Source organism: Armigeres subalbatus, unplaced genomic scaffold, assembly GCF_024139115.2.
Source record: "Armigeres subalbatus isolate Guangzhou_Male unplaced genomic scaffold, GZ_Asu_2 Contig163, whole genome shotgun sequence".
Lineage (NCBI taxonomy): Eukaryota > Metazoa > Arthropoda > Insecta > Diptera > Culicidae > Armigeres > Armigeres subalbatus.
Window position 1 is genome coordinate 20122 of NW_026942428.1, and position 27813 is coordinate 47934.

Consider the following 27813-nt stretch of genomic DNA (forward strand, 5'->3'; position numbering starts at 1 on the left):
ATATTCCAAAGATATTATCGTACTGTATAGAATATACAACAACTGAACAATTATGATTTGAATTAGATGTTTGGAAGTATGGAGCGTATGGATGTACACAATTGTTCGATTTGATTTACACTTTTTCCATCTTTACTGGATTTTATACCATTATTGCAAAGTTTTCTCATTCTTTCGATAGACATTTTTAATATTTTTTGATGGTATGTAGATGATTTAATAAATGTTGACCAAGTATAGAGTAATGATGATATTTATTATATAAGATGTTTTGTAGATGTGTAATCTTGCCCAAAACGATACATAGTGACATGTTGGTCTACCATTGAATTCCAAACTGTTGAGTGTATTTTCAAACATACAGTTTCTGCGTATAGTTTATTTTATAATTAAATTAAATATAACTTTTCTTAAACATAAGATCAGAAACATCACTTCCTGCACTTATCCGGTTAATTTATACAGCATATAAATTCAGAATGAGTGATTACAATATGTAAAATGTAAAAAATACGTTCCAGTAAATCATATCTATTATATGTATCGATGATCTTTTTATATGCTTTATCTTAATGCTACTCATCACCATCTACTACCGCTTTGGGAGTTACAGCGTAGATCATTTTCTAATGTCCTTGTTCGAGCTCATCCACTGTTAAATTTGAATATGGCTTTCACATCTTATTCTGTAACCAATAAACCAGATCTGTGGCTAATTCGAAGGTTTTTAACACAAAATGTACCTGCATTGTTGTATCTGTTTGGGAACCATCACTATTCGGCAGCAGCGAATAACAAAGTTTGTGTATGAGTTCTACATTAATACATCCTCGATTGCTATCGTGCTGTTCACTCTTGGGAATGTCTATAAATTGTTCGTTTCCTAGTGTTGTGTATGGGCAAAGAAAATTTCTTTTGATTTTCCGGTTACCTTTTTTTCTCTTTTGAAGATAGGGAACGACACCTGCACAGAAGACGTTGAACTAGGAGAACTTTTCCATGGCTCTCTTTAGATTGCTCCTTCCACGCTACTCACTTTCAGCGTGCAGTAGTATATCGTCTTGGCGAACAAAAGCAAAGCGACCAAAAACAGACTGATGTAGGCAATATACATTCCATTGTGGCTCTGTAAGGTGTTACGATATGATTAGACAATGTTTGCTGTTTATAGACATGCAGCAGGTTAGTAACAAGAAAATACTCTTTTGATAACATCACATCTTACAACTGATTCATTGCGCCTTGCAGATGTATGTTCAATGGGACTTCTACATAAGGCTGAAAACTCATAAGGCTGAACACGAAAGGCATAAAAAGTAAAAATCGAACATTCTTTTTTCTTCCTACTTATTTTTATTCTTTCTTCTCCTTCTTCATTCTTCCTTCTACATTTTTCTTTATTTCTTCTGCCTTCTTTGTTTCTTTTTTTCCCTCTTCCTTCTTTCAATATTCTTCCTTCATTATTCCTTTTTCTCTCTCCCGCATATCTTCTTCCTTCTTTCGTCTTCTACCTTCCTTCTTGTGCCTTGTTTCATCATTCGTCTTTCTTCTTCCTGTTTTCTTGTTTCTTCCTATATTCCTATTATTATTGTTTTTTCTTCTTCATTATTCCTTTTTTTTCTCTATTATTCCCTCTAATTCTTCCATTTTCTACTTCCTTCTTCTGTTTCCTAACTACCTTCTTGATTCTTTCTTCCTTCTTCCCTGCTCTTTCTTCCTTGTTTCTTCATCGAACTTCTTCTTTCTTTCATCTTTCTCCCTGTTACTTTTTTCTTCTTCTTTCTTCCATCTTTCTTCTGAAAGGATTCAGTCACAATTGGGTTACTGCAACTTAGTTCCACTTGGATTGTATTTCTTGGCTCAACTTGTACTCTATCGTACGGGTGGAATTCATTGCATCTCACCAATTTCAACCTTTGTTTCAGCCTTCTGATACTTTACAGCCTTTTGGTACTTTCAGCCTTGTGAAATTTCAGCCTATTGAGTTCAGCTTTATGAGTATTCAGCCTTATGTGTTTCAGCTTTTCGTAGGTAACCCGTGTTCAATCTTCTTTATCGATTTATTGTCACGAACGGAAATGTGCAGCGATAAGGATGGAAGGATCTTGGTGAACGAACGTGTGGTGGTCGAACGGCGGAAGCAGGACTTCGAGGAACACTCAAATGGTGCTGAGAGTACAGGCAGCGAAAGTCGAGGCAGGGGAGGAGTTTACTATGTCTGTTACAGAGATGAACTCATCGAGATAAACACAGATAAGCTTACCACTGGTCGTCTATAGCGATTGATATTCAAAATCTGGGAAACAAAACAGCTTCTGGAGGAGTGGAAGGAAAGGGCCATATGCCCCATCTACAAGAAAGGCGACGAAAGCTGGAATGTAAGAACTTTCGAGCGATCACCATCCTAATACTTTCTCTATGACACTTAATACCTTCTCAGGAAGCATGCTTTTCTATGTTACAATACAACACTTCTTTTTTGTTGTATTGTTATCTAACATCTAGACTAGAACGCGAATTTAAAAAATAACGGTAATCCCAATAACAGTTACTTAACTAAAACTCTGTTTTAGGCTGTTTAAAATACACTACGAGGCAAGATGAGCAACCCTACGGGGCAAAAAAGGCACCCTTCTAAAAAGCAATTTTTCTAACTGAAATGTATAAGGGCACCAATATCTACAAAAATCAACAGCTTTTAATGCGCATTTGCCATATTAAAACAATAAAACTATTTTTGGGATCGATAAGTTATTATCAGGATTCGTAATGTTCACTCAATCTCAGGAGCACAGGATGCTCCCTCATGAAAATTTTCGGGGAGAAATCGCTTTTCGTGAAAGAAAAACAGCCTGAAGAATGATAAAAATCCCTTTGCCCGAAAAACGCTTGCTTTGGTCTCATTGAAACGAAAAGTCGAAACCCTGTTAATTATGTTTTATTGATACCATACCATCAACATCACATTGAATAACAAAAATCAGTTTGAATGTTCAGTCAATTTGATAATGTATACGTTACTTAACAGATTCATCGCATATCATAAGTGTAGGTTGTGCAAAAGAGTTTTTGTATTTTATTAGATTGTTTCAAAATGGGATTCTTATTTAGCCCCATCTATATATCTATGGGTCATTCCATATGAAGTGACCGAGAAAAAATGCAAACGTGCAATCGACTTTCTTAAAATTGAATGAAATTTTGACCAATTGTTTATGTATGGGTTATACCCCAAAAACCAAAATTTCGTGGTGATTGGACCTCCCCACGACTAATTAGACCATCCCCCTTTTCGGACAAATGTTTGAAACTCATCATATTGTTTTGTACATATCTCTGGAACTGTGAGGACTATAATGAATCTAAGGTAACCATTCGAAAGAAGATTTTTCAAGGAAATTATAAAAAAATAATTTGTTGATGTGCAGTGTTGCCAAATGAACAATTTTTAAGTTTTTGTTTGAAAAATGCATTTTTTACCCAATGAGTATATTTATATTCAGGAAATAACCTCACCAACGTGTTCTTTGACCATTTTTACATTGGAAACGCTTAAAACCCCAAGGTACTATGTTCCGATTTTGAGATACGGGATTTTCAAAATGAAAAGTCCTTTTTTCACTGTGAACATTGTAGATTTTTTATTGATTTCCGAACATACACACATATACGCATTGACACATACATAACACACATACACAGCTCGATTGGTTGCTTCTCCACTTACAGCATCGCGTTTGAAATTTATATGAAGATTAGTATGGAAAATGTATTTTTTGCATTTTTGCTCCTAGCGGCTTTATTTTATCGTTAATTCAATCATCTGACTCAATACTGAGAGATACTGAAAGAGTTTGCTAAGCATTGCTGGACATATTACAACTTTGAAGATTGATTGTTGAAATCATATGCAAGAAATCAATGTTTCTGCCAGCACTATCTGATCAACTGTCCTTACTATGTCTGAAACTCGATTATGCATATGTACAACATGTGATAGATTTAGTTCGGAAAAGGTATTAGAGTGTAACCGCCGCTTCGGCGGGCTTTGATCCCACTGTCCTTGTTAGACGGAAAAACCATTTCTCTTTCAGGAATTTCCCATTAAAAATTGATCTGAATAACTACAATTTGTTCCTCAGCACTAAAACATTAAAATTTTTGAAATAACACTCAGTTGAATTATTGGTACACGTAGTTTGGCAGTTCTGGTAGAATAAACATATCTAGTCGTCGTTCCAGCAAGGCTTCTTCTTCAGCAAAGATTTTCGGCATCCTTAGGGTCAACTATTAAAAGTTAAAACAATATGTCACATGGTTTACGAAAATCTGAATTCTCTAGGAGTATAAAATGCAAAAAATATAGCGAAAGTATATTGGCCGTTAAACAGCAAATATTATCCATTTATTTTCAAAATACAGCAAATTAAATCATTATCTCAAAGACCATTTTTATGATGTTTGTTATTGGTCTACTATTTTCATACTTTGATAATATACACACACAGTTGACAATTTTGGATTACATGTTGAGTGAGAGAGAGCTCGTGGCTATCGTCAAATCACATTTGCGTGCTGTGAAGTGTGGGTTTGATAAAGTAGTAGTAAGATAAAAACTTTTCGTGGGTAATTCTGCTCTAGTGGACTAGTATTGGCATTAAGGTGTTCTTCTCCCTTTTATATAGCTACAAAATACGTTTAAAAATTGCATCCAACGTTTTTCGCCATTTTCAACCCTCTTACCTCCCACCTGTCACAAATCACTAACCCTCTCCTTCTGTACGTACAAATACCATTTACATAATGATTTGCCTTTTCATACATTATTTTTCCACAATAACATAGTGAAAGTCTACTTCCTTATGAGCTAATTTATTTTTACCTTTCTCGTAAACTAAGTGTACCGAAATGTTTTATGTTCGTTCCAAAAACAATCTTTTTATAGAAGGCGGGAGACCCATAGTGTTGTATACCAATCGACTCAGCTCAACGAATTGAGGTGATGTCTGTTTGTGTATGTGTATGTATGTGTGTGTGCGTAAAAAAGTCTCATCCACTATTTAGGGGCTTGTCCTTAACCGATTTGTTCGCACCATGTTGCATTTTACAGGAAATCCTGGCCCAATGTTTCCTATTAAAATTTTACTGGTTGGGATTATGGGCTCGACAGTTATGGTCAAAATACTATTTCCATAATGCACGAGAAAGGCACCATTGCCGCTAGGTAAATTAATCATGGTTTTTTAGATAACCATATCGTTTCTTTTGTCGTAATTGCCTCTCGTCTGTTTTTTCTTTGTTGTTTTTAAGCTATTCCTTCCAAAGTGACTACGTTGCCAAGTACATTATTTTCTATTCAAAGGCTCAAGTTACATGTTTTACAATTTATTTGAAGAAAACAATATCTTCGAATTCTTGGCAATTCCATAAAAGGTAAAGGTTCAGTATGCATAACAAAATCTTATGTGGTTGATAAGTTCCATATGAATCATATAATATTCAGAACTCCATAATTCGAGAACGGCTCATAGTACCTTGGGGTTTCGAGTGTTTCTTAAACAAAATTTTCTGGAGAACACGATGCTGGTGTTATTTTTTAAATAAAAATATACTCATTGGCAGAAAAATACGATTTTATACTTAGAACGCAAAAACAATAGAGTTGGCAACACTTCTACTCAAAATCGATATTTTTCTCAAAAAGTTTGAAGAATTCTCTTCAAAATGCATAAAAAGAAGTTATTTGTAGCTTAAAAACTGTCCGAGATATGAGTTGTTCAAAAATATGGTTTTTACAAATCGTCAAAAACGGGGGGTGCGCCCATTTTCCGAGGGGTTGTCCAATCATCAAATAAATTTGGATTTTTACATATAATCGATAGATAAACAAATCCACGAAATTTGATTAAATACAGTGAAACTCGATTACAAGTGGTTCGGTCACTTGGTATGGAATGACCCCTATAGAAATAAAACTGAGTTGAAATTCCCTTACTGACGTTAACTCAAGAACGAGTAGACAGATTTGCAAAATTTTGTACAGTTTGTAAAATCAAAAAGCTCGTGAAAGTGCGGTACTGCAAATAGTTCATTACTCATATGACATTTGCAATACAAACCCTCGGACAAAGCTGGGTAGGGTAAAGTGCCCAATAGTTGACCCCCAACCAATAGTGGACCCTCCAGTCATTTTTTCATTATTACAGCACAATCATTTTTTCATTATTACAGCACAATGGAAACATTTCGCTATGAAATTCCATCGGGGGAACCTACCTTACAGTCCTATGATTTGATTACATGCATTGGGAATGCTATGGAAAGTAAAATTAGATGATTTTTTACAATTCTATGAAAAATAAACACGAGAGTGACCATTATAGGAATATTTTGGGGGTTCCATAATAGGGAAGAAGAACGTCCCGAAACGAAACATGAAAATCAAATAAAGTGTCGACTATAGGGAAGCAATTTCCTATTATGGACCCCTAGGGGGTCTACTATAGGGCGAATTCAGGCAGACTTTAAAATGTTAATTTCAAAGAATAATGTCGAGTATTTGAGTGTTTTATGTATGTATCGTGAAGAGGAGATGCAGAGCTTGATATTAGATATCACCCAAAATTAATATTTTGAAAATTTCCACTTTTTATGCCTGGAAAAGCAAAATTTCGCTACTAGGGGGTACACTATTGGCCATTTTTCCCTATTTTTTACTAGTTTGAGATAAATTTTCCAAATCTTTTTAAACATGGTCAAACATTTCACTGTGAATAGTTCAAGTTATCCTAAAATATTCTTTGAAGACATATAGTTTGTATAGATGGTCAAGATTTTCATTAAAAAAATATTCACGTTTTTAAAAACTTTATTTTCTAATGCTGATTTCTTATGAGAAAGTCCAAGTTTTCACCAACTTTTGCTAATTCATCTGTATGTCAGATTCATTTTATTTTTATAATATTTTTTCAGTGTCAAGTCTTTTGCTGGACTATAGTTTAACAGTGTGTGAGGTTATTTAGAGAGAAAAAGACATAATAGCGGTAGAATTAAGGAATGCTTTTCTTGCCCCCGATGGCGATCGATTTCTAGGCGACATATGATAGGATTTCGGGCACTCAAGTTTGTTCGAATCACTTTGTGGACTATGACAAGGTGATAAACTGTTGTTGAATATTGCGCTTGCAAGTGTTATGTCATCTTCAACATATCCAGTCATTTTGTTCGCTTCCGCAGATGATATGGACATTGTCGGTCGAACATTTGAAAATAAGGCAGATCGTTGCTGCAGAAATGTCTGCTAAGCTATATATGGCGATTTTCCCTAGTACTGTGTTGGAGTATACAATCAATAAGTAGACCACTTTATTCGGAAGGAAAGTACGAAAGTACGAAAGAGTCATTTCTGCTCGTTTACATTGAATTTGCAATCAATAAGCGGGTATTACAATGTGCTAACGCATAGCGAGTTCGATTGTCGGTTCGGTCTAAGATAATTTCGGGTTGGAAACATTCTTGACTTCTTGATGGAAAGGTGCGTTCAACATAGTTCTGATCCTCACTAACGCTTCCACGGGTCTACCGATCATAATCAACCTTTAGCTAAGGATTGTGTACTTAGATGGCAGTGTAGGCTGGGCACGATTGTCCTTCTGACATTATGTAGGATGTGGTTGGGCTTGGCATGGGGCGCAAACTTCAACCGGACCGGACCACATATCGAGCATCTTTCGAAAAAGGAGGTCCGACACAAACAACGTCAACATGCTGGCACCCAGCGGCTGAATAAGAAATGCCTTTCCCCGGAAGCTATACCTTAGATGACAGCTTCAATCCGGTAGATAGAAATCCTTGGACTTACAACCAACTGTTTCTGAAACTTCAACTGAAGTTCCAACTCAAGCCTAGCATAATGAACTGATACAACTTGCTTATAAAGCGGGCCGCATGAAGTTTAAGATCCTGGGACTGAGTGAAAGACTTCTACCAAACATTGGAAAACCCAGAATGCCACAGGAAGAAAAATCTGTTATACACTGGTTTAAAAGGTAAACACGCTCTTCGGAATCGTGGAGTTGGCTTCCTATCCAGCATGGGGGCTGCAAAATGAGAACCTATAAATTGCCTAAAACGGTACCGGGAGTCGAACCCAGCCACTCTCAGCATGGTCTTGCTTTGTAGCCGCGCATCTTACCGCTAGGCTAAGGAGGGCCCCCATTAGTTAAAATATGCATAACCGAATATGAATATGTTAAGAAGTGATTGTCACCTTACTACGTAACGTAAGAAGGTCGATGGGCTTAACTAAAAATCGATTATTAAAAGCTGTGATCTGAATTCCAGGACGTTTTGGACTACCTTGAAGGTCTGAAGTAGCTTAAAACATTAAGTCATATTGACTCATCAGATGTCTGGGATATGTATCGTCTTGTACCGATTTTATGACTTGGTTGAACTTAGAACTTATTGTTTAAACGTCCAAGAAAGGAAGTCCGATTTCACCTTTGCCCGGTCATTGTACATTGTTCTTGCCACACAGCGTAGAAGATACATATTAGGGTGCCAATGGAATGTATGGGAAAAAATTGACCATCGACGGGTAGTGCTCAAAAGTTTCATCTCTCAAAAAAAGTTGAAATTCGCAAACATTGAAATATATGTACATTGTCAACTGTTGCTTATAAAAAATCACATCCATGGTTGTCTGTACAGTTTTGTAATTTTTGGTCAATCACGGTCAATTACAAGGCAACTACACTGGGGTCGTTTTTTCACGCGTTTTGTTTTTGAGTATTTTTGATCTTGAATTTATTTTTAAAAAATCCACGTCTTAGACCGGGTTGATAATCAACTCACCTTCCCCGGATTGTCAAATCTAGCAGGGTTAACTGGAGACCAACGTCATTGACATGAAGCTTGAATACCACTAAGGGCCATTTTCTTCACCTCCGCTTAACTCTTAATCGGTGCTTACCCATACGCTTAAACTTGGTTTAAGCACTAAGCGGAGGTGAAGAAATCGGCCCTAAGCGTAATAACTACCAAGGATGTTTTCGATCATTTGGTCATAGTTTGACTCATTTGCATATTATCACTAATTCCAGAGGCTGTTTTTCGAAATGTGTTGTATGGTGGTCTTTAGCGCGGTGTTTTTCTGCAATTTTGTATTATTAAGTATACACCCAGTTTTTTTTACGCGGTTGGAATTCGTTAATTTCTCGGTTAACCTGAACTTTCACAGCTTTTTAAATACCCCCTGAATTTTCTTTGATTTTTTGTAAATTTTTTCGTGAGGTTAACTCATTGTTTCATTCACGCTGTAGGTCTTAAATTACTAAAACCAAACCGTGTAAAAAAAACCTGGGTGTACTAAGAAAATTATTTTGAGCTTTTTAGTGGAATGATATTTACAACTATAAGAATGCCGATATCACTGAATACACTGAATGATAAGGAATTCGAATCATTTAGTATAAATAAGTTAGCGTAACTAACGCTTTACTGCCCATAAATGCATAACAGTCTCATTTAGATAATAAATCAAGCTGACATGGAACTGTTATACATTTCAAGTAAAATTTAAACAATAAACGGTTCAACGATTGTAGGCAAATTACAGTGCTTCAAGGTCACCATACAGTCCATTCAGAAAATAAGCTTCTGTAATGAGTGAGAGTGATTAAGTAAAGAATGGAAATAAACAAGAAAGAAAAATAAGTCTGACAGAAATTGTCCGGCGGCTTGAAATGAAAACCAATACTTACCCTTGCGTAGCTCATAGTACCGTATGTAACGCCTATACCGATTCCTAAGAAAATCAATCCTCCAAGCAGCAGCAGATTACGCCGCTTACGACAAAAGTCTGCACCGACCGAAGAAACCTTGCGACAGTGAGGGCACCTGGCCAGGTTATTTTTCATTGTGTCGAACTAAAGAAAAAATCAAAGAAAACGACAAACGAATTGGTAAATGAAACCCGATCGCACACATCACTCAGAAAAAAAGTATTGACTGCTAAAACATACCAAAAATGTATCGTGACAGTGGCCGCAGCTGACACGGCACATGCCGGGCATCGACAGCAACGGTGGCGTCACCGGACTCGGCGCCAGGTTGATGATGCGCTTGCAGTTGGGCCTCGGGCAGGCCACCCGCTGGGAGGAGCTCTTACAAATAAGCAAACAATTGCAGGGGCAGCGAACATACTTTTTGCCAGGTGGAGCGTTGCGGATTGGCTGAAAAACAAGGGTTGGGAAAAACTCAAATTCTCAAAGCAAATGAGTGTTTCTAATCAGGTGCAAATTGAAACCTGCCGGACTCATCGAACAACAAATCAAGCACATCAGTTTGAATCATTGTACACCGGGGTCACTTCTTACGCAGGACGTGTTTGTGCGGATTTTGGAACTTACGCGGATTTTGGAACTTACGCGGTTTTTGTGATTTACGCTGATTTTTTTTACTCGAAAAAAGCGTTTTTTTTTTAAAAAGGTCGCAAAACTCGAGAAAACCGCAAAAAATCGTTTTTCGCTGAAGTCGTATCTTACGCGTACGTATCCCCGCGTAAAAACCGACTCCAGTGTACTTCTTTTGCACAAAACAACCAAACTATTTACCGTAGCCTCATTGCACTGTGAGCACTTGACAACGTGCTGTTCCTTCTTCCACGAGATATCTATCAAGGCCTGGCAGACGCGACACGTTACGATAACACTGCTTTGTTGTTCCTGTTGGTAGGACGGTGGGAGTTCATCGGGCCCAATTGAGGAAGCTGTGACAACCGCTGGTGGTGCTGCAAGGAATACGAGAAGAGTACAGTTTTTAGTTATACCTGAACATACGGGGAAGTGCAATCTTGAATAATCCTAAAAAATCAGTCATATTCTACAAACATTGCAATTAATTTAATTGTTGAACCCGGAAACGAGTCAGCCTAGGGCTGAAAGTCTCCTTAACCCTTAAAGGCGCAAGGCGATTTTTTTAGAAATCGTCGAAAATATTTTTAACGTAAATAACCATTAAAATTATTAACATTGAACGTATTTTCGATTTGTTGTTTTAAAACAACATTGCGCATTTAAGGGTTAATAAAGATTAAAAAAATTGTTCAACGTTCAGTTTTATTAAGTTTTATACTAATAAAATTGAGATTTATTTTACAATGGGTGCACAATACATTCGATTGCCAGCAAAACTTTAACAGTAGATATACAATAAATTCTATTCTAATAACAGCTATACTTAAGTTTAATTACTTTATATCTTCTGCACCATCTTCTTCATTGGCATTACATCCCCCATTGAAAAAAAAGCCGCCTCGCAACTTAGTATTCATTGAGCATATCCACAGTTATTAACTGCGATGTTTCTAAGCCAAGTTACCATTTCTGCATTCGTATATCATGATGCTATAACACGATGGTACTTTTATGCCAAGGGAAGTCGAGACAATTTTTAAACACAAAATTGGCTAGACGGCGCCGGGAATCAAACCCAGCCACCCTCAGCATGGTCTTGCTTTTTGGCGCGCATCATACCGCACGGCTAAGGAGGACCTCCTTACTGTTTATAGTTTTAATACTAAATTGAGGCTGCGAATGCACCTGATTGGGACATTCTGATCGCAAAAGAACTCCGAGACGGCTCGGCAATATGCTCCGTGGATAATGTACATCAAATCTTCGCCCAAATGCAAGTAGAGATGTGGTGGATATGGCGGACAAAGTACCGTAGTTTCTTAGGTTTCTCGACGATCTCCCCGATTCTGTACTTATTTCACGAAAAAAGTCGCGCACTCCAAGACGGTCTCTTGGAACAATTGTACTGCAATGTCATTCGTAGGCACAGATTAATTTTTCGTCAGAAAAAGATCGATTCTCGTTCTCGATTATACTTGACTGCCAAACATTAGACAGGACAAAAAAAACTCACCCTAAAAAAAATTGAAATTTTTCATAAATAAATTAGGAAATTGCAAATAAAGAAATCAGGGTATGAGCAATACATAAATATAAAGTTTTAAAAAACAAATGATGCAAAATTTCCAAAAACAATTAAGAATTTTCCACAAAACAAAAAGCAAAAATTGCAATTTAAACGAAAAATTTTCCATAAAGAAATCAAAATATCCCAAAATAAATCAAAATAAATCAATTTTTTGCCTCTCTTGTACAACATAGTTTCTATTAGAAGGCTATAATTTCAAACCAAAAATCAAATCAAAAGGCTGGGAGACCCATAGTGTTATATCGTTATATATTAAGCTTAGCAATGAGGTAAGTAAAGCAGTATAAAACCTTATCATGGTTATTGGTATTGCTTTTTTAAAAAGCACAAAATTATAAAACAACTAACTTGAACACAGCTTAATCTGATGACCCAAATCTTTATTTCCGATCCAAATCATTATTTTGTAAAAATAGATTTACCCACATTTTGGGTAATTTTAGGCATTCGTAATGTAATCAATTTTACATTTAAAATTTCTAGAATTTGGTTTACTTATTTCCAGCTCTATCCATTAAAATAAAATCTTGACATGTCAATTTTAGTTCCATTTGCTCAAATATTTCTCGAGTTATACAGACATTTGCGTTTTATTCATACGGGAGCCCCTCCTCCCTAGCGGGTAGGTGTCTCGAACCCATCATAAGAATCTTCCCTGGCCCCAAAAATCCCTGTATTCAAATTTTCACGTCGATCGGTTGGTTAAAGTAGTTGTAGTTGGTTAAAAGCACCAGTCTAGCATACCGAGGATCATGTGTTCGATTTCCATCGAAGGAAAGTGGTTACCTCCAATACATTTTTCAAATAAAAAAAATATGTGAATGTTCACATCTAAGTTTTCGAAACATAGTAAATTAATGTCAAAGTCGGGTGGCCTAATACACCTAATGCACCGATCAAGAATATATAAACCGATGTTACATAAATTATGATAATAGTCAGTAAAAGTTGTGTTTGAGAATTTTTGGGCTTAGCAACGTCTGTTACTGAAAAGGCAACATATCAGAACGAATGAACCATCAGCCGAGCCATCAGCCCAAAACGTGAGGTCCATATATTAGTGCATTTAAATCATATTATTCCGTACGTCAAACAAGACCGAGAATGTCGAGGAAGCATTCTTCACCTCTTTTTAAATTTCTAATTAAACCATGTTCCTTTCGACTTTTGTGTCGGAGGAAAAACATACGCGTTCAGGATGATTAATTTCATCGTTCCCTGAACCTGAAAGAAAATCGAATATTGGTTCTTCATTTAAGAAACCATTCCCGCTTTTCCCGACTGGATGGAGACCTTGTGGATTTTTTTTTTAATTTTCCAAGGAAAAAATGTTTATTTTGTGGAAAATTTTGTAATTGTTAATTGCTAATATTGAATTATTTATGGGAATTTTGTATTTTTTTTTTTCGTGGAACATTTTGATTTCTTTATGGAAAATTCGATTTTCAGATTCCCGATTGGAAAAGCTCATATAATCGCGGATTAAAAAAGAAAATCATCTATATTCTGTATCAGGTTGCGATAAACTTATTTTTGTTCATTCATTTTCATTTATTTAGTTTACATCTAAACAGATAAAACTGTATCAACAATTTGACGCCACAATACACGGTTCGAGGCCGCATCTCTCCATCCTCGAATACGTCCCACGCTCGCCAAGTCAGTTTTTGTTACCTACACTTATTGTAGCCAGGTGTACCGGGGTTATACCTCAGTAAAAACTTACTGAATCACATTTTGTAAAAAATAAAAATATCATTTCACCTTGGTCTTAGACGTAGTAAGATTCTTTTCACGCATTTTTTATTTATTTATATAAAGTGTATGGAAAAATAGACCCGCCCTTAAAAGTATACGGTCCCTTCTATACTGATAATAACCATGACTGCTTTTTGATTGGAAATCATAACATGCATGTAGTAAGCACATCATTTTACATAATCAACCGACCAGCAGTGGGTAAAAATAATAAATGAATAAGAGCGAAAGTAAACTGCAGCTATGATTGGGGGCTGGCCAATGATGACTCATACGTAAATGTGTGCAAAACAGACCTAGAACGGAATGAGCTTAGTGATAAAATAAAAGAAGGTTAGTTTTGCAGGAATAAAACGCTGAACTAGTCAGTGTTGAGAAAAAACTCAAAATCTCAAAACACGTGAATGATTCAATTCAAGCCTGAGTTGACACTCACGGAACTTATCTTTAAAAATATTAATAAATTATCCTTTTGAATCATTTCAGGTTTGTTTTTGTGTTCTCCCTAGGGGAAAACAGTAAATTGACCTTTTTTTTGCATAACTCATGGTCCTGTAAAAAGTTATAAAACCAAAAGTGTTACTTGGGAATGAATACATAATTTTGAGTTTTGTAGAATCTAACACTTCTAGGGTTAGAAAGATTCAATCTGATTACATTACACTGCTGCACTTTATTACTAACATCAAGTCATACTGAAAGTGAAATCCACCGTACTAGTGTTTCTCGAACGCTCAATATGTTGGTACGAAGCAAAGGAACTACACGTCTTATCCGAGATAGTAACGGTCATCCAGCCCTACCGTCCTCCTTAGTCACGATTGGTCGACAACCAAGAAGCTTTGTCCAAATGCAAAAACTAATTTTCGTCTATTTAAGCGATATGTGTGGATGTGAGCGTGTATGTGTGCAAAAAATAGGGCCAAAAACCTTTACAGTTTTCTTATCAACTCCCACAAAGCCAACTTTTTGTGCCCCCGCAGTTGCTAATTCACTATACCACCCAGATTGGTTTCATTTTCGTATTAGAAGTATCCGATTATTCCCCTAAAATCGCATTTCAATATTACCTGAACACATATTTTATTTTCAGATACTTGGTTCGGACATCAAAATATGTTGGTAAAGTAAAAATGCATGGAAAAGAACTTTAGAATTAATTTCTGTAGAGAAAATTCATCATAAAGTTCTGAAAAACCATACTTTTAGATGGATTTCTGAAAGGGACATCGTATGGAGTTTCCATACTAAAATCCATATTAGTGTGTTCTACTTTGTGCCGAATACTAATGGTATTATAAAAAATAGATAAATAGATCAGACAGAAGTACAAATATGGCTTCTCTACTCCAAACAAATAAAATATTTTGTTAGATCTGTTAGGTCAGAATATCTTATCTCTAATGAAAAAATAATGCAATATTCCGTCATTTTTTGTTAGCAGTTAAAGGAAATCTCGGAAATGAGAAACTAGCCAATTTGTGCCGATTGTCTTCTATTTATTTAGTTCTAATAGAATAAATATAAAAGGCAAGTCTTTCGTCTTCAAACTTTTTCAGTAAGTCAATATCCTATATCTTGAAATCTGATATCATCATCAATTAAATTTCAAAATCATAGGGGCAAAAATCCGTTACCCTAAACAATATTTACTACTTGCTTTATGTACCCGGCCTTGCTCGGAATTGCTTGAAAAAGGGATCAAACCCACAATTCTCTTATTCCGGGTAAACGTCTATTTCTAAAGAAGGAAAAACATCCACCGATGCCTTATTCCGGGCAAACGCATATTTTAAAAGAAGGGATCACACCCACCATTGCCTTATTCCGGGCGAATGCCTACTTTTAAAGAAGCAATCACATCCACCATCCAGAAGGAAGCACATTAATCATTGCTTTTCACTGGGCAAACTATGATTCCGATGAAGGGTAACAATTGACCTTTCCCGTCGAAAATTGTATCTCGTTTTATTGTCTCAGTCGATTCTTTGGCTTATTTATGGTCAACTTTCCCAAAGAACCCATATTTTTTTAAGCATCTACACTATTCACACATTTTTATTGGCAAAATCCATAGATTTTACTTACGAATTATATAAGCGCACACATAATCATTCTCCACGCAAACTACTAATAAAATCTATATCTAAATAAATTTTATATGTGGGCCCGAATGAGTATTGTACGTCGATTTCCCTATTGGACCCGACCGTTCGAAATAGTCGCTCTTTGAACGGTCGTTGAAATCGCCGTTTTCACCTTCACACCCTTTTCCATAGTAAAATCTGTCAAAACTGACAAGTCGGCCACGTGCTTTTTGCTGTTTTCCTTGGACTTCTCTTTCTTTTTCCTATGTTTTGATAGACAAGGAGCAAAAAACAAGGTAATCTACCAAACATTTATTGAGTTTGGCAAACCTTGCTGGAACAGAGGACGTTTGAAATAGGCAAGTGAACCGACCTTCGAATCCATTGGTCAAGTAAATCCACAATAATAATTTAATTTATATGTGGGTCCATCCTTGCTAACGGCTGATAACAATGTTAGTCGTGAAATACGAAGGCGCATCATCTGTGGAAGTCGGGCCTACTACGGGCTCCAGAAGAAACTGCGGTCAAAAAAGATTCGCCACCGCACCAAATGTGTCATGTACAAGACGCTAATAAGGCCGGTTGTCCTCTACGGACATGAAACATGGACAATGCTCGAGGAGGACTTACAAGCACTCGGAGTATTCGAGAGACGGGTGACCATCTTTGGCAGTTTGCAAGAAGACGGTGTGTGGCGGCGAAGAATGAACCACGAGCTCGCCCAACTCTACGCCGAACCCAGTATCCAGAAGGTAGCTAAAGCCGGAAGGGTACGATGGGCAGGCCATGTTGCAAGAATGCCGGACAGCAATCCTGCAAAGATAGTGTTCACTTCCAATCCGGCAGATACAAGACGGCGTGGAGCGCAGCGAGCGAGATGGGCAGACCAGGTGCAAAACGACTTGGCGAGCGTGGGGCGTATTCGAGGATGTAATGGAGAGGTGCGGCCTCGAACCGTGTGTGTGTGGCGTCAAATTGTTGATTCAGTGTTATCTGTTTAGATGTTGACTAAATAAATGAAATGAAATGAATGTAGGTCCATATCGATTATATTAGGGTGTTGCTATTGCAAATATTTATAATGGCGACCAGGGAATCATTTTTTTTTAAATGCGCCTACGAAACAAGCGACAAAAGAGAACCAACGACAAAGCTTTGTTTTTGTCGGAGATAATAATGACAAAGATCCGAAAAACTTGTTTCAACAACAAAAAAGAAGACAATCTTGTTGCTAACTTTTCATCCCGTTATTTTGCATGATTTTTAGAGCAAATTTCGCTTTTATGCTCTCATAGCTTCTGCTATTATGGAAATATTCTAGAATCGATCAATGATTACAAAATTAGCATCGTATTTTCGGAAATATTAGAGCATGCAAGGCAAATGATTCTTGTCATATTGTGTTCGGTTTCTGATAAAGGTTTGTCGCTAGGTGCGTTTGTCAGTAACAAACTCAGTTGATGACAAAGAGTATATTGTTAGGCGTTGCTCGAATATTGACTCCCTGATGGCGACACATATACTATATATAGATATTTTTCGCAGGGTAACTATTTTTTAAATCGAAAACAAAAACCGAAAAAGTGCTGAACGTGTGAATCGGCATGAAAAATTCACCCGGTGTTCGTTCAAAATCGGGCCAATCTCAAAAAACAGTTTGATATGGTCTTTCTTAGACAGAGAATATGGGTTCCAAATTTGGTGGACATCGGTAAATGGATTCAGAAGTTATAATGAATTAATCGATAACTAAATACCCCTCTCTCACACCTTACCTCTTTCAAAATGACCTACCCACATCCACTAAAATCGTTTTCTTAGGAAATACAATATGTGATACAAATTTGGTTCAAATCGGTCATAGGGTTCAAAACTTACATTGAGTTGATCGATTGCTAAACAATACTCCTCTTCCCATACCCATATTTTCCAAAGAGCATCCCTAACCCCCTATCGTCGTCTACTTAAGAGAAAGAGTGTGTGTTCCAAATTTGGTTGAAATCGGTCAAGGGGTTTAGAAGGTACACAGCAAAAAATGTTTAAATTTCAACGACGTGTAAACAGTCTCAGATGTAAAAACACATTAATTAAAATACTAATTTGATTGAAATTTCCATTAAAGATGATGCACATATTCAGAGCATCAAAAAAGATGTAAAATTAAACAAACTCTAATTTATTTTTCAATTGCTGTAAAAATATGTCAATATGAATTTATTTTTCCATCAACAAACCTTTAATTTCAAACGATCGTGTAAATTTAAACCTGCATTAGTTAAGTGTCAAAACAACATGTTGGCAGCGTGCGTTGCATTTAGTTACTCTGGAAAATATGGAATTTTGTCCCAAATAACCCGTTCAGGCTAAGAACAAACGATGTTGAACTACTACGTTAATGGTAAGCATAAATTGCATGATTCTTCATTTTATGAAAATCATGACTTTCTTATTCACAGCTAGCAGTTTTGCTCCAGCTGCTTTCGATTTCGGCTATAGGGAGAGGAGTAATTGCAGCTCAATCAAATGTGCATAGCAGTGGAAAAAATTACGACACCATTTCATATACATTATACCTCAAATGAATCATTAGAAAGACTTTATACATCTTATTTTTTAAAATTTTACTTGAAATAAATCAAAGTGAGATAGATTATTTCTTCTGATTATTATTTCAATTGGATTATATTATATAACAGGGTGGCGATAGAAGGGCGATTAAAAAATGATTTAATTTTACATGCATTGAAATCATCATACGTGTAAAATTCAACGATCTTGATTGAATTTCCAACTCATGTAAATTTAACGTCGAACCTAATTTTAGATGTTTTTTGATGCTCCAAATATATGCATCAAAATAAACGTAAATTTACACGAAAATTCTAACTGTGTGCACTGAGTTGATCGATAACTTAGAAATACCCTTCCCCACACCTCCCCTTTTCCAAAGAGGATCATTAAGAATCTGAGTACCAACCTCCACCGCGCGCGGTTAGCTCTTTTTTTGCAAATTGAATATCTTTCGGATGCTTGATTTGTCCAATCTTCACATGTACTTTACTGTTGTATATCCACAGTCAAGCGAGTGCACATTGCACGAGAGGATCACACTCTATGTCCCCAACAACGGGCTTCAATTTGCAAGAAAGAGCTAACCGCGGTGGAGGTTGGTACTCGGATTCTGATGGCTTTTCCGCAAACGTGACCTTTAAGTGGTTTTGTTGTGTAGGGGTTATCACGCCTAACTAGAGAGTAGGAGGCTGACGGTTCGAGTCCCTCCAAGACACGTGCATTTTTCGCAAATTTCATATCAATTTGTCCATTTCGAAACATGTGCTGTGCATATGCACAGCCAAGGTATTTAAAAACAGTGATTAATCCACCTAGCGGTGTTGGTGCCTTTCTCGTGCAAAAAAAATACTAAAAAATATGAGTGAGTGCTTTTTAGCGTGTTTTGCGCATAGAAAATAGTATTTTGGCCATAACTACTGAACCCATAGTCCAATCTGGGCAATTTTCAATAGCAAACATTGGGACAGGATTCTCAGTCAAATGGAACTTGTTGCGAGTAATTCGACCAATGCTAAGTTCCAAAAAGTGTGTCTGCAAAATTATGTACACATACACACTTACACACACACACATACATACATACACACAAACAAACATCACCTCAATTCGTCGAGCTGAGTCGATTGGTATATAACACTATGGGTCTCCGAGCCTTCTATTGAAAATTTGGTTTTGTAGTGATCATATAGCATATATAGCCTTTACGTATACTTAGTATACGAGAAAGGCAGAAAATGGTTTTCGTACGGCCAAGTTGACGACTAATATGCAATTAATTATAAATTACCTAAATAACTTTGCAACAGCCATCAATAGCAGTAGAACCGTTTCGAAAGACGCAAAATTGCAACAAATGGCCTCTCTTCTACGATTTTCCAAAACAACTCAGTGAGCCGAAGATTAATGCGCTTGTGCGTACATTTCTAACAATCGTACCAAGTATCGACCAAATCAAAAACATTTAAGCAAGATACGGATCAAGTCCGATGTATCAATCATTGATATTGTTCCAGTCACAATCAGCATGGGATGCTTACGGAAGGCTCTGAAAGAGGTAGATCATCTCTTTAAACTGCCATCGCTTAGTCCCTTCACCGCGATTTGGTGTACATGGTCCAGAAGTTGAGGACGCCAGAGCGCAATGTTAATCGCCATGAAACACGACAGTTTCACTCAAGGTCGGGGAGAATTTCATTACATCTATTTATCTGGTATTATGAAATTATAAATCAGTTCTTGTTATACCATATACACCTAACAAGTGTCATCTTTACTTTCACTATATATACAATCACCACCATGTAGCGATAATAGCAGATTGTTTTGCCAAGCCGTAGAAATTCATTATCGTCCAGCCTGACGATTATCTCGTTTACAACTATGTCACCCGGCTGTATAAGTTTGCATAAGAAATGAGAAAACGAAACGATTTATACGTGACTTTGATGTCGTGCAAGATGTGGAGCACTTGCTAAGGATGTCTGTGAGTGTGAGTTTGTTCGGAGTATGTAATCTTCGAATCAGGGGCTTTCCCTAATCCAGCGGATGTGGAGCAAGATTAGGCTGAAGATGGTTGAGATCGATTCTAGATTGGGTTCGAAATTTTCTGGGCAGAAAAACTATACGTGCTCGCCACATATATCATATGCGAAGGCACAAATAATATTTGGTTTCAGAAACCTCACAGATAATAATTATACGGGAGACAAATTGTAATTAAAATCTGATTAATGCCTACGGTACGGAAAAAGTTCTAAATTACATATCAGGAAGATTTTCTCATTTTTTTAAAATATTTTCCAAAAATGTATCTAATACAGTTCGGAACTTTTTCCGTATCCTACATCAATCCGATTTTAATTACATTTTGTCTAGAATTTATTATAAGCATTTTAAAATGATCTTCTTATGCTATGCAGTAGGGTTTGCAGAAATCGTTCTCAATAGATAACGAACAACGATAAAAGAGAGGCAAAAACTGTTCCGAATCATAATAAGTCATGATAAGAAATTTATCAAACTTGTATACAAGTGCGAAAAAACAAAATCGGATACTTGTCATAAGACGAGTTTGTACAATCCCATTGAATTCCACCACTTAATTGTATCTTGACAGATACGTATTTCGACCTCAACAGTAAGGCCGTCTTCAGTGTCTCGTACTTGACTCGACGTACGAGACACTGAAGACGGCCTTACTGTTGAGGTCGAAATGCGTATCTGTCAAGATACAATTAAGTGGTGGAATTCAATGGGATTGTACAAACTCGTCTTATGACAAGTGAAGACATTCCACTAAAAAGCCCCCACAGAAAAATGGTGATTTTTTTCTCTCTCGCTTTATGGCGCAGACCTGTTTGGTCCATAACAGCCAAGTCTTGTAGGAAAGTGTGACTACATTTCGTCACTCTACCGTAACTTAACGACCGATCAAAGTTATTTTCTTGCAGTTATTTTCAGTGCCGGGTAATGTCATATCAGTTTTTGTTTTGTTTCAGTTTAAACATTTTAGGAAACATCGTCATTATTCAAACATTAATTTCAGTCTCCAATGAATTGAGCTATTTGCTTTATTTTTTGCAGATCTGTGCTTGTTAGGATATCTATTAATTCGTGTCTATTGTACAGTATTGGATATTTGCAACCTATGTGGTTAAATTTAGTGCAGTAGTGTAAAATGTGGATGATATCTTCTTTAACATCACATTGTTCGCATTTATCACTGGGAACAAGTCCCCAGCTGTTTAGTCGGTCTTTTGTTGCTAAATGTCCTGTTCTGAGTCGATTCTGAAAACCAGGGTTTCTTTTGAACGTTTTGTGCTATTTTAAAGTGATATATTCCTTTTTCCTCGGATATAGTTTTGTATCTTTGGTTCCAAAAGCATCTAGTTTCCGTTTTTAAATTTAATATCAGATCGTCTTTAGTCAATGGTGTATTATCTATTTGCTGTCTATTTGTCCCTATTTTTGCCGCGATATCTGCTTTATCATTTCCTATTAGTCCCGTATGTCCCGGTATCCACTGTATTGTAATGTTTTGTATTTGTGAATTATTTATATTATGATTATTTGGCTTATCAAGTAGTTATCATTGGTTGTATTATTTTTAATGGCTTGTGCTGCACTCTTAGAATCAGTTAGTATTATTGCGGATTTAATGTTTCTAATATCAACGTATTCTATAGCTTTTAATATTGCAAAAATCTCTGCGTTCATTATTGTGAATTGAGTTTTTAACCTGCCGTTATACGAAGTTATTTCGATGCTATCATAAAATCCATACCCTGTTTTACCACATATTTTGGATCTATCTGTATTCATTATATATTCGTTTTTGTATTTGTTTGATATCATATCTAAAGCTAGTTGTTTTTGAACTGTTAATGGAGTTTTATTTTTCCTTAACCCTTCTATTTCGGTATATACTGTTAATTTGGTTGTATTTTCATAACTCATAAGGTATGTAGTGGCCCATTTGTAGAAGATGGAAATTATTATTTGAGGCTATTTTTTCTAGAAATGAAGTTTGTTTTGGCAATTCATCTGATGTTATTAGTTCTTGTAAATAGTCTACTATTGGTGTATTTCGGTAGTAAAGATTTTTGACTATTTCTTTTAATGCTAGGTATTCTGCTCGTTCTTTTAGAGGTAAAATTCCACTTTCTGCTAGTATTACGTGATTTGGCGTGGACTTTAAGAATTTCATACTTGTTCTTATGTTCAGGTGTTGAACTGTTTCTAGTTGTGTAAAGACTGTTTTTGACGTTCTGGCTATTATTGTTAATCCGTAATCTAAATGAGGCTGTACTATTGCTTTAGCTATTTTCAACATTGTTTCTGGATGTGCACCATTTTTGCGTTTCCCTATCATTTTTAAAACATTAATTTTCTTTTTAGCTTTGACTATTGTTTTATCTATATGTGTTTTAAAATTAAGTTTGTGGTCGATAAGGATGCCCAGAAACTTATGGAATGCTTTTATTTCAATATGAGTGTTATTTATGGTAATATTAGTATTGGGATGGAATTTATTCGTAAAAATTATTGTGGCACATTTGTCTGCATTAACTATCATTCCTAAGTTGTTGATCATTGTGGTTATTTCATTTAAAAAATTATTCATTCTTTCGGCAGCTAATTGCAGATTTTTGGCTATTACTACCGCGGTGAAATCGTCATCAAATTGAATTAGTATTTTGTCATTTGATGCTATTGTGTGCAATTTAGTAGTGTATATGTTAAATAATAAAGGAGAAAGGGGGCACCCTTGGGGTAGCCCCTTATTTGTTGTTGCAGTTAAGATACTTCCATCAGCAAGATTTAAGTTAACTTTTCTACTAATGATATATCCAATTAGTAATGACCGTTGGTACTTTTACGTCAGTTATTATTTGTAGTAGTATTTTAATGTTTACATTATCGAAAGCCTTCGTAAGGTCCAAGAATGTTGCAATAACAACCTCCTTGTCTCTTTTCGCTTTGTGAATATGTGAAATCAATGTGTTGACGCAATTACCAGCCGAAGTTTTCTTTTTGAATCCGAATGAGTATTTTGGGATAATTTGGCTATTTTCCAAGTACGAATTTAACTGTTTTTTAATGCAAAAATTTATTAATTTTAGTATTACACAAAGCATTGACAGCGGTCTATAGGAGTTGTTTGCATTTTTCGAGCATTTTTAAGGATCGAAATGATTTTAATGTCTCTCCATTCCTCGGGTATTTCCCCACTACTTGCTACCTGGTTCAAAATTTCAACTATTTTATCTAGCAATGATGCATTGATATTTTTTTAAATATGAAACGAGATTTCATCTACACCGGGACTTGAACTATCTTTTTTAGAATGTATTAACTGGTAAACTTCTCTATTTGTTATAGTAATTCTATCTTCTGTTATCTTGGGTATGTATTCTAGATCTGTAATGGTGTTAGGAAAATTCGTCATCATGAAATCCGTAGCCAAATTAACGTCATTTAGAAGCTGTAAATTATTTTTGCTTGGAAAACCTCCACTTATTCTTCTAACTGTATTCCATAAATTTCTTTGATCCATATCTGGGTTTATTGTTTCTATTAATGTATTCCAACTTTTTCGTGTTTCTTTTCTAATGGTTTGCTTTAGAGACGTAAAAATTTAATCCGTAAATTTTTCGGTGCCCGCGGAAAAAATAGTTATTTCGGGGAAAAAAATGAAATCCGAAGAATTTTGCGAGTTTTGAGCAAATTTTTACAGCGTAATTAGAAGTGTGGCATATATGGAATACAAGCTTCGTTGTGACCAAATGGTGCTGAAGTTATCGGAAGTTGTGTAAGAATCCCAGGCGTTCGATTGAAAGTGGATGGTTGATATTTCCTATTCGGCTTGGTCTCGGTGAATGGAAAAAAAAATGTTTTATAGGATTTAGTTCGGTTTCGTGTACCTGCTGTAGCCTGGTAGCATTCTAGGTAGGGAAAAAGTCACCATTTCCGCGGAGTGCGTTTTAAGTGTTCGTTAAATAGAGTCGAATCCGAGCCGCAAAAGGAATTTCGAAGACGTAAACCTTTAAGAAATGGTGGTTAGGAAATCAAACTAGGTAAAAAACAAAAACTTTTCAAACATTTCATCGCTAAGTGAATCTTGCGTGCTCATGATAGTGATGGCTCTCTATCTACAATGCTGTGGTAATAAAAAAACTATTCTTCATGGATAAGAAGAATGGGACCAAAGTTATTAATCCTGATCATCATATCAAAGACTGGCGGCTGATCTTTACACTGCAAAACCAATGATACTTGATCTCAACTTTTATATACGGTGAGCCGTCACCTGATATATCTTTTACTTTTCTTTTCTAACTTCATTCAATCCAGTTTCTATGCACTAGAAGGAAATTTGCAAAGGCTTTTTAAAATCATACTTTTCTCGAGCAGAAAGTGGAGGAACTTGGATTCTAATGAGGCTCCAAATCCCATCACCATCCAGTGATATAGCGTAGCTTATTGTGGCTTTGCAATAAACAAGATTTAGTTATGGACAGTGAGAATATCATATTCATTTTAACTATTGTTCTTGCGCTTAGTTGCGTTTGTTATATTTAATATATCGATTGAATCCCATATACCTTCTACATTCTACCTTTCTCATACATAAGCTTCTTCGTGTGAAATGGATTAAACTTTCATATTAATTGTTATTATATTCATTATACTCATTATTTCATTTATCAATTTTCCTTCTTTGCGGAATGGATGGCATATAGAAAAATGTCTACCATTTCCATTCCCAAATCCTGGTAATAAATAAAATAGTGCCTAATAGATCGTGTTTAAATGCGCGTCGGTTTGGTTGAAGTGACGCGTTTCTCAATATGCAAAAGCCATCGAGCTTAGATTATTGTGCGAGATATTATCGTAAGCGTGGGACAATCCATGTAATAAATAAACGTTGATAAAGCGTGCTTCATTAGTGTGCATCGATTCGGTCGTATAAGTGCGATCTTTAATATGCATTGTATAGTTTCTCTCCTCGTAGCGCGACGGTGGAATTTTTAAAATTAATTAGTGCGATATTGAAAGTATTTGTTTAAAAGTAGAACGGTCTCGAGACCACGGATTTTTGTTCTGTTTTGCGCGGTAAATAATTCATTAAATTAAGTGCGCGATCGGACGGGTTTGTTCTAAACAGGACGGTCTCGAGATCGCGGATTTTTGTTCTACTTTGTGCGGTCAGTAATAGAACTAGTTAATGCGCGAAAATAAAACTACACGTTACACACAGCATTCCGTTTACCAAAACGAACCCCGCTACACTCCCTACCCCACTTATCCAACATCCCAGTGATTTCTCGTGGAAGTGCAGATGACTCGTCGGCTTCCATCAAAGCGAGTAACACGTCAACATTCTCCTACCCATTCCTTAATTGGCCTGCATTCGGACACGGCCGGCGCTGGTATTGCTTTATATAGGGTCACCAGTTTTTACACATTGAGGATGATGTTAGTCCCAAACATTATCTGTTGGTTCTCTGTGTAATTACAGCTGACCTGGCAATAACGGAGTAGCAACCGTGGGCGGCCAATCATGCTCATGCTCATGCTCATGCTCTTTTCTAATGGTTTGCTTTAGTTTAGCTTTAGATTTCCTGAATTTTAATAAATTTTCATATGTTTGATTTCTGAAATATTCGATTAGGTTATTGATTTTAGTTTTGTATAAATTATTTATTTCTTCATGCCACCATGTTTTTGGTTTGAAGGTTTGGTTTCTGGGAATGTATTTGGCGTTTTCAATCTGTTCAAGGAATTTAGGTATGAGTTGATATTGGTTTTCTATTTCGTTAGGATCTATATTGTCTATTTTTTCAATGGCAGCTTTTTATTCAAGAATTTAGCTTGTATTGTTTGTTGTTTAACTGTGTTTTGAACTTCAAATTCTATAATTTTATGGTTACTAGCTAGTTCGTCATCTATTACTTTCCATTCTATTTTTCCTGCAATTTCTGGGGTAACTATTGTCAAGTCAATGGTTGATGGTGTGGTTCCTGGTGCCTTGATTAGTGTTGGGCTTCCGTCGTTTACTATTACAAGGTCTGTCATCATATCTATTAGGCTCGATAGTAGCTTACCTCTAGCACAGTCATTTTGTTTAGAATTGGGTTGTTTAGGGGTATATATGTTTTTACATATTCTGAATCTGCATAAAAAACTGAGCCTAACCTCAATTTTTCAGATATTTTGGAGCCCCGGAACTATTTTTAATTTGCATTTTAAATTTGTATGGGACTAAAAATTTGTTCTTATGCTGCATGGGCCAAATGTCATTCTATGAATGTTAGTGTCATTCTATCGATTGAAATGGCTTATTGTTTGCTGCACAAAAATGTAAATAAAAGGTTTACAAACAATTTAAAAATATGTTGGAGATCAGGAAAGCATGCTCTTTATGTTAAACTATAAAAAACCTCATATTTTTCTTTGCTAAACAACCCAATTCCAAATTTTATTGTGCGCGTTAAAGTCTCCTGCTAGTATAGTACATCTGTTCCAAAGGCTTATGTTATCTAAGAGTTTTTTAAGTGGTTTCTTTGTTTTCTTCATTTTTAATGGGGAATGGGGGTATGTATATTGATATTATTATTATTTCATTAAGAGTATTCAGAGTTTTGATTGCAACTGCTTCTATGGGAGATAATTTCGGTAGTTTTATTTCTTCGTATCTAATGTTGTTTTTAACTAAAATGCCTACACCACCGTAGCCATTTGTTCTTAGAGATTTTACGAAATTGTATCCTGAAATTTAAATTCTTCGTTTTGTTTCATCCATATTTCTTGCAAAACTGCTATATCTATGTACTATTTGTTGTGAGGAAGTGGTTGAGTATTTTCGGTTTCTACTGGTCTGATACTGGTTATGTTATGTTGTATGAATTTGAGATTCCGGTACCTGTCCATCTTGAATTGGGATTGGGTGACTAATTGGGTCTATCTTCACTTCCGGATTAGATATTGATTTCATCTGATTTAAAATTTCTGTGAGCAATGTTTGGGCATCCTTAGATTTCTTTCCTGATTGTTTGAGTTGATTGTTAGTCGTAATCGTTTCCTGGATAGTCTTAATTTTGTCCATTATTGTGTCAAGGTTTAGTTGCTTAAGTAGTTCGGTTTTGACTCGATTTACTATTTCCTCAATGTTTGCGATTTGGTTTACATTCTGATTTGTGATTACTTGTTTAGTTGCATTTGGTGGTTTTTGTGTGTAATGGTTGTGTGCCGTTTCTGGATTTGATGGAAGAGTTGGAAAATCTTGAAGTGAGTTTAATGTTGGTTGTATCCTACCTTGTACTGTTTTGTTTCGGGGGAATTTGAGATTTGCTTCAGCGAAAGTAAGTTTTTCCCTAGCCATTAC

At 36.0% G+C, this 27813-nt stretch overlaps 1 protein-coding gene across 5 annotated transcripts in view; it reads right to left on the reverse strand.

Moving 5' to 3' along the window:
* Nucleotides 1-345: 345 nt before the first annotated feature.
* Nucleotides 346-27813, reverse strand: part of LOC134203063 (type 1 phosphatidylinositol 4,5-bisphosphate 4-phosphatase-like) — a 36988-nt gene continuing 9520 nt past the window's right edge. For all 5 annotated transcript variants that reach the window (XM_062678044.1, XM_062678040.1, XM_062678043.1 and 2 more), the window contains exons 3-6: nt 10617-10792; nt 10026-10235; nt 9765-9929; nt 346-1126 (exon numbers count right to left, since the gene is read on the reverse strand). In XM_062678044.1, the coding sequence (XP_062534028.1) occupies nt 1010-1126; nt 9765-9929; nt 10026-10235; nt 10617-10792 (668 nt within the window). In that variant the 3' untranslated portion in view covers nt 346-1009. The remainder of the gene's footprint in view (nt 1127-9764; nt 9930-10025; nt 10236-10616; nt 10793-27813) is intronic.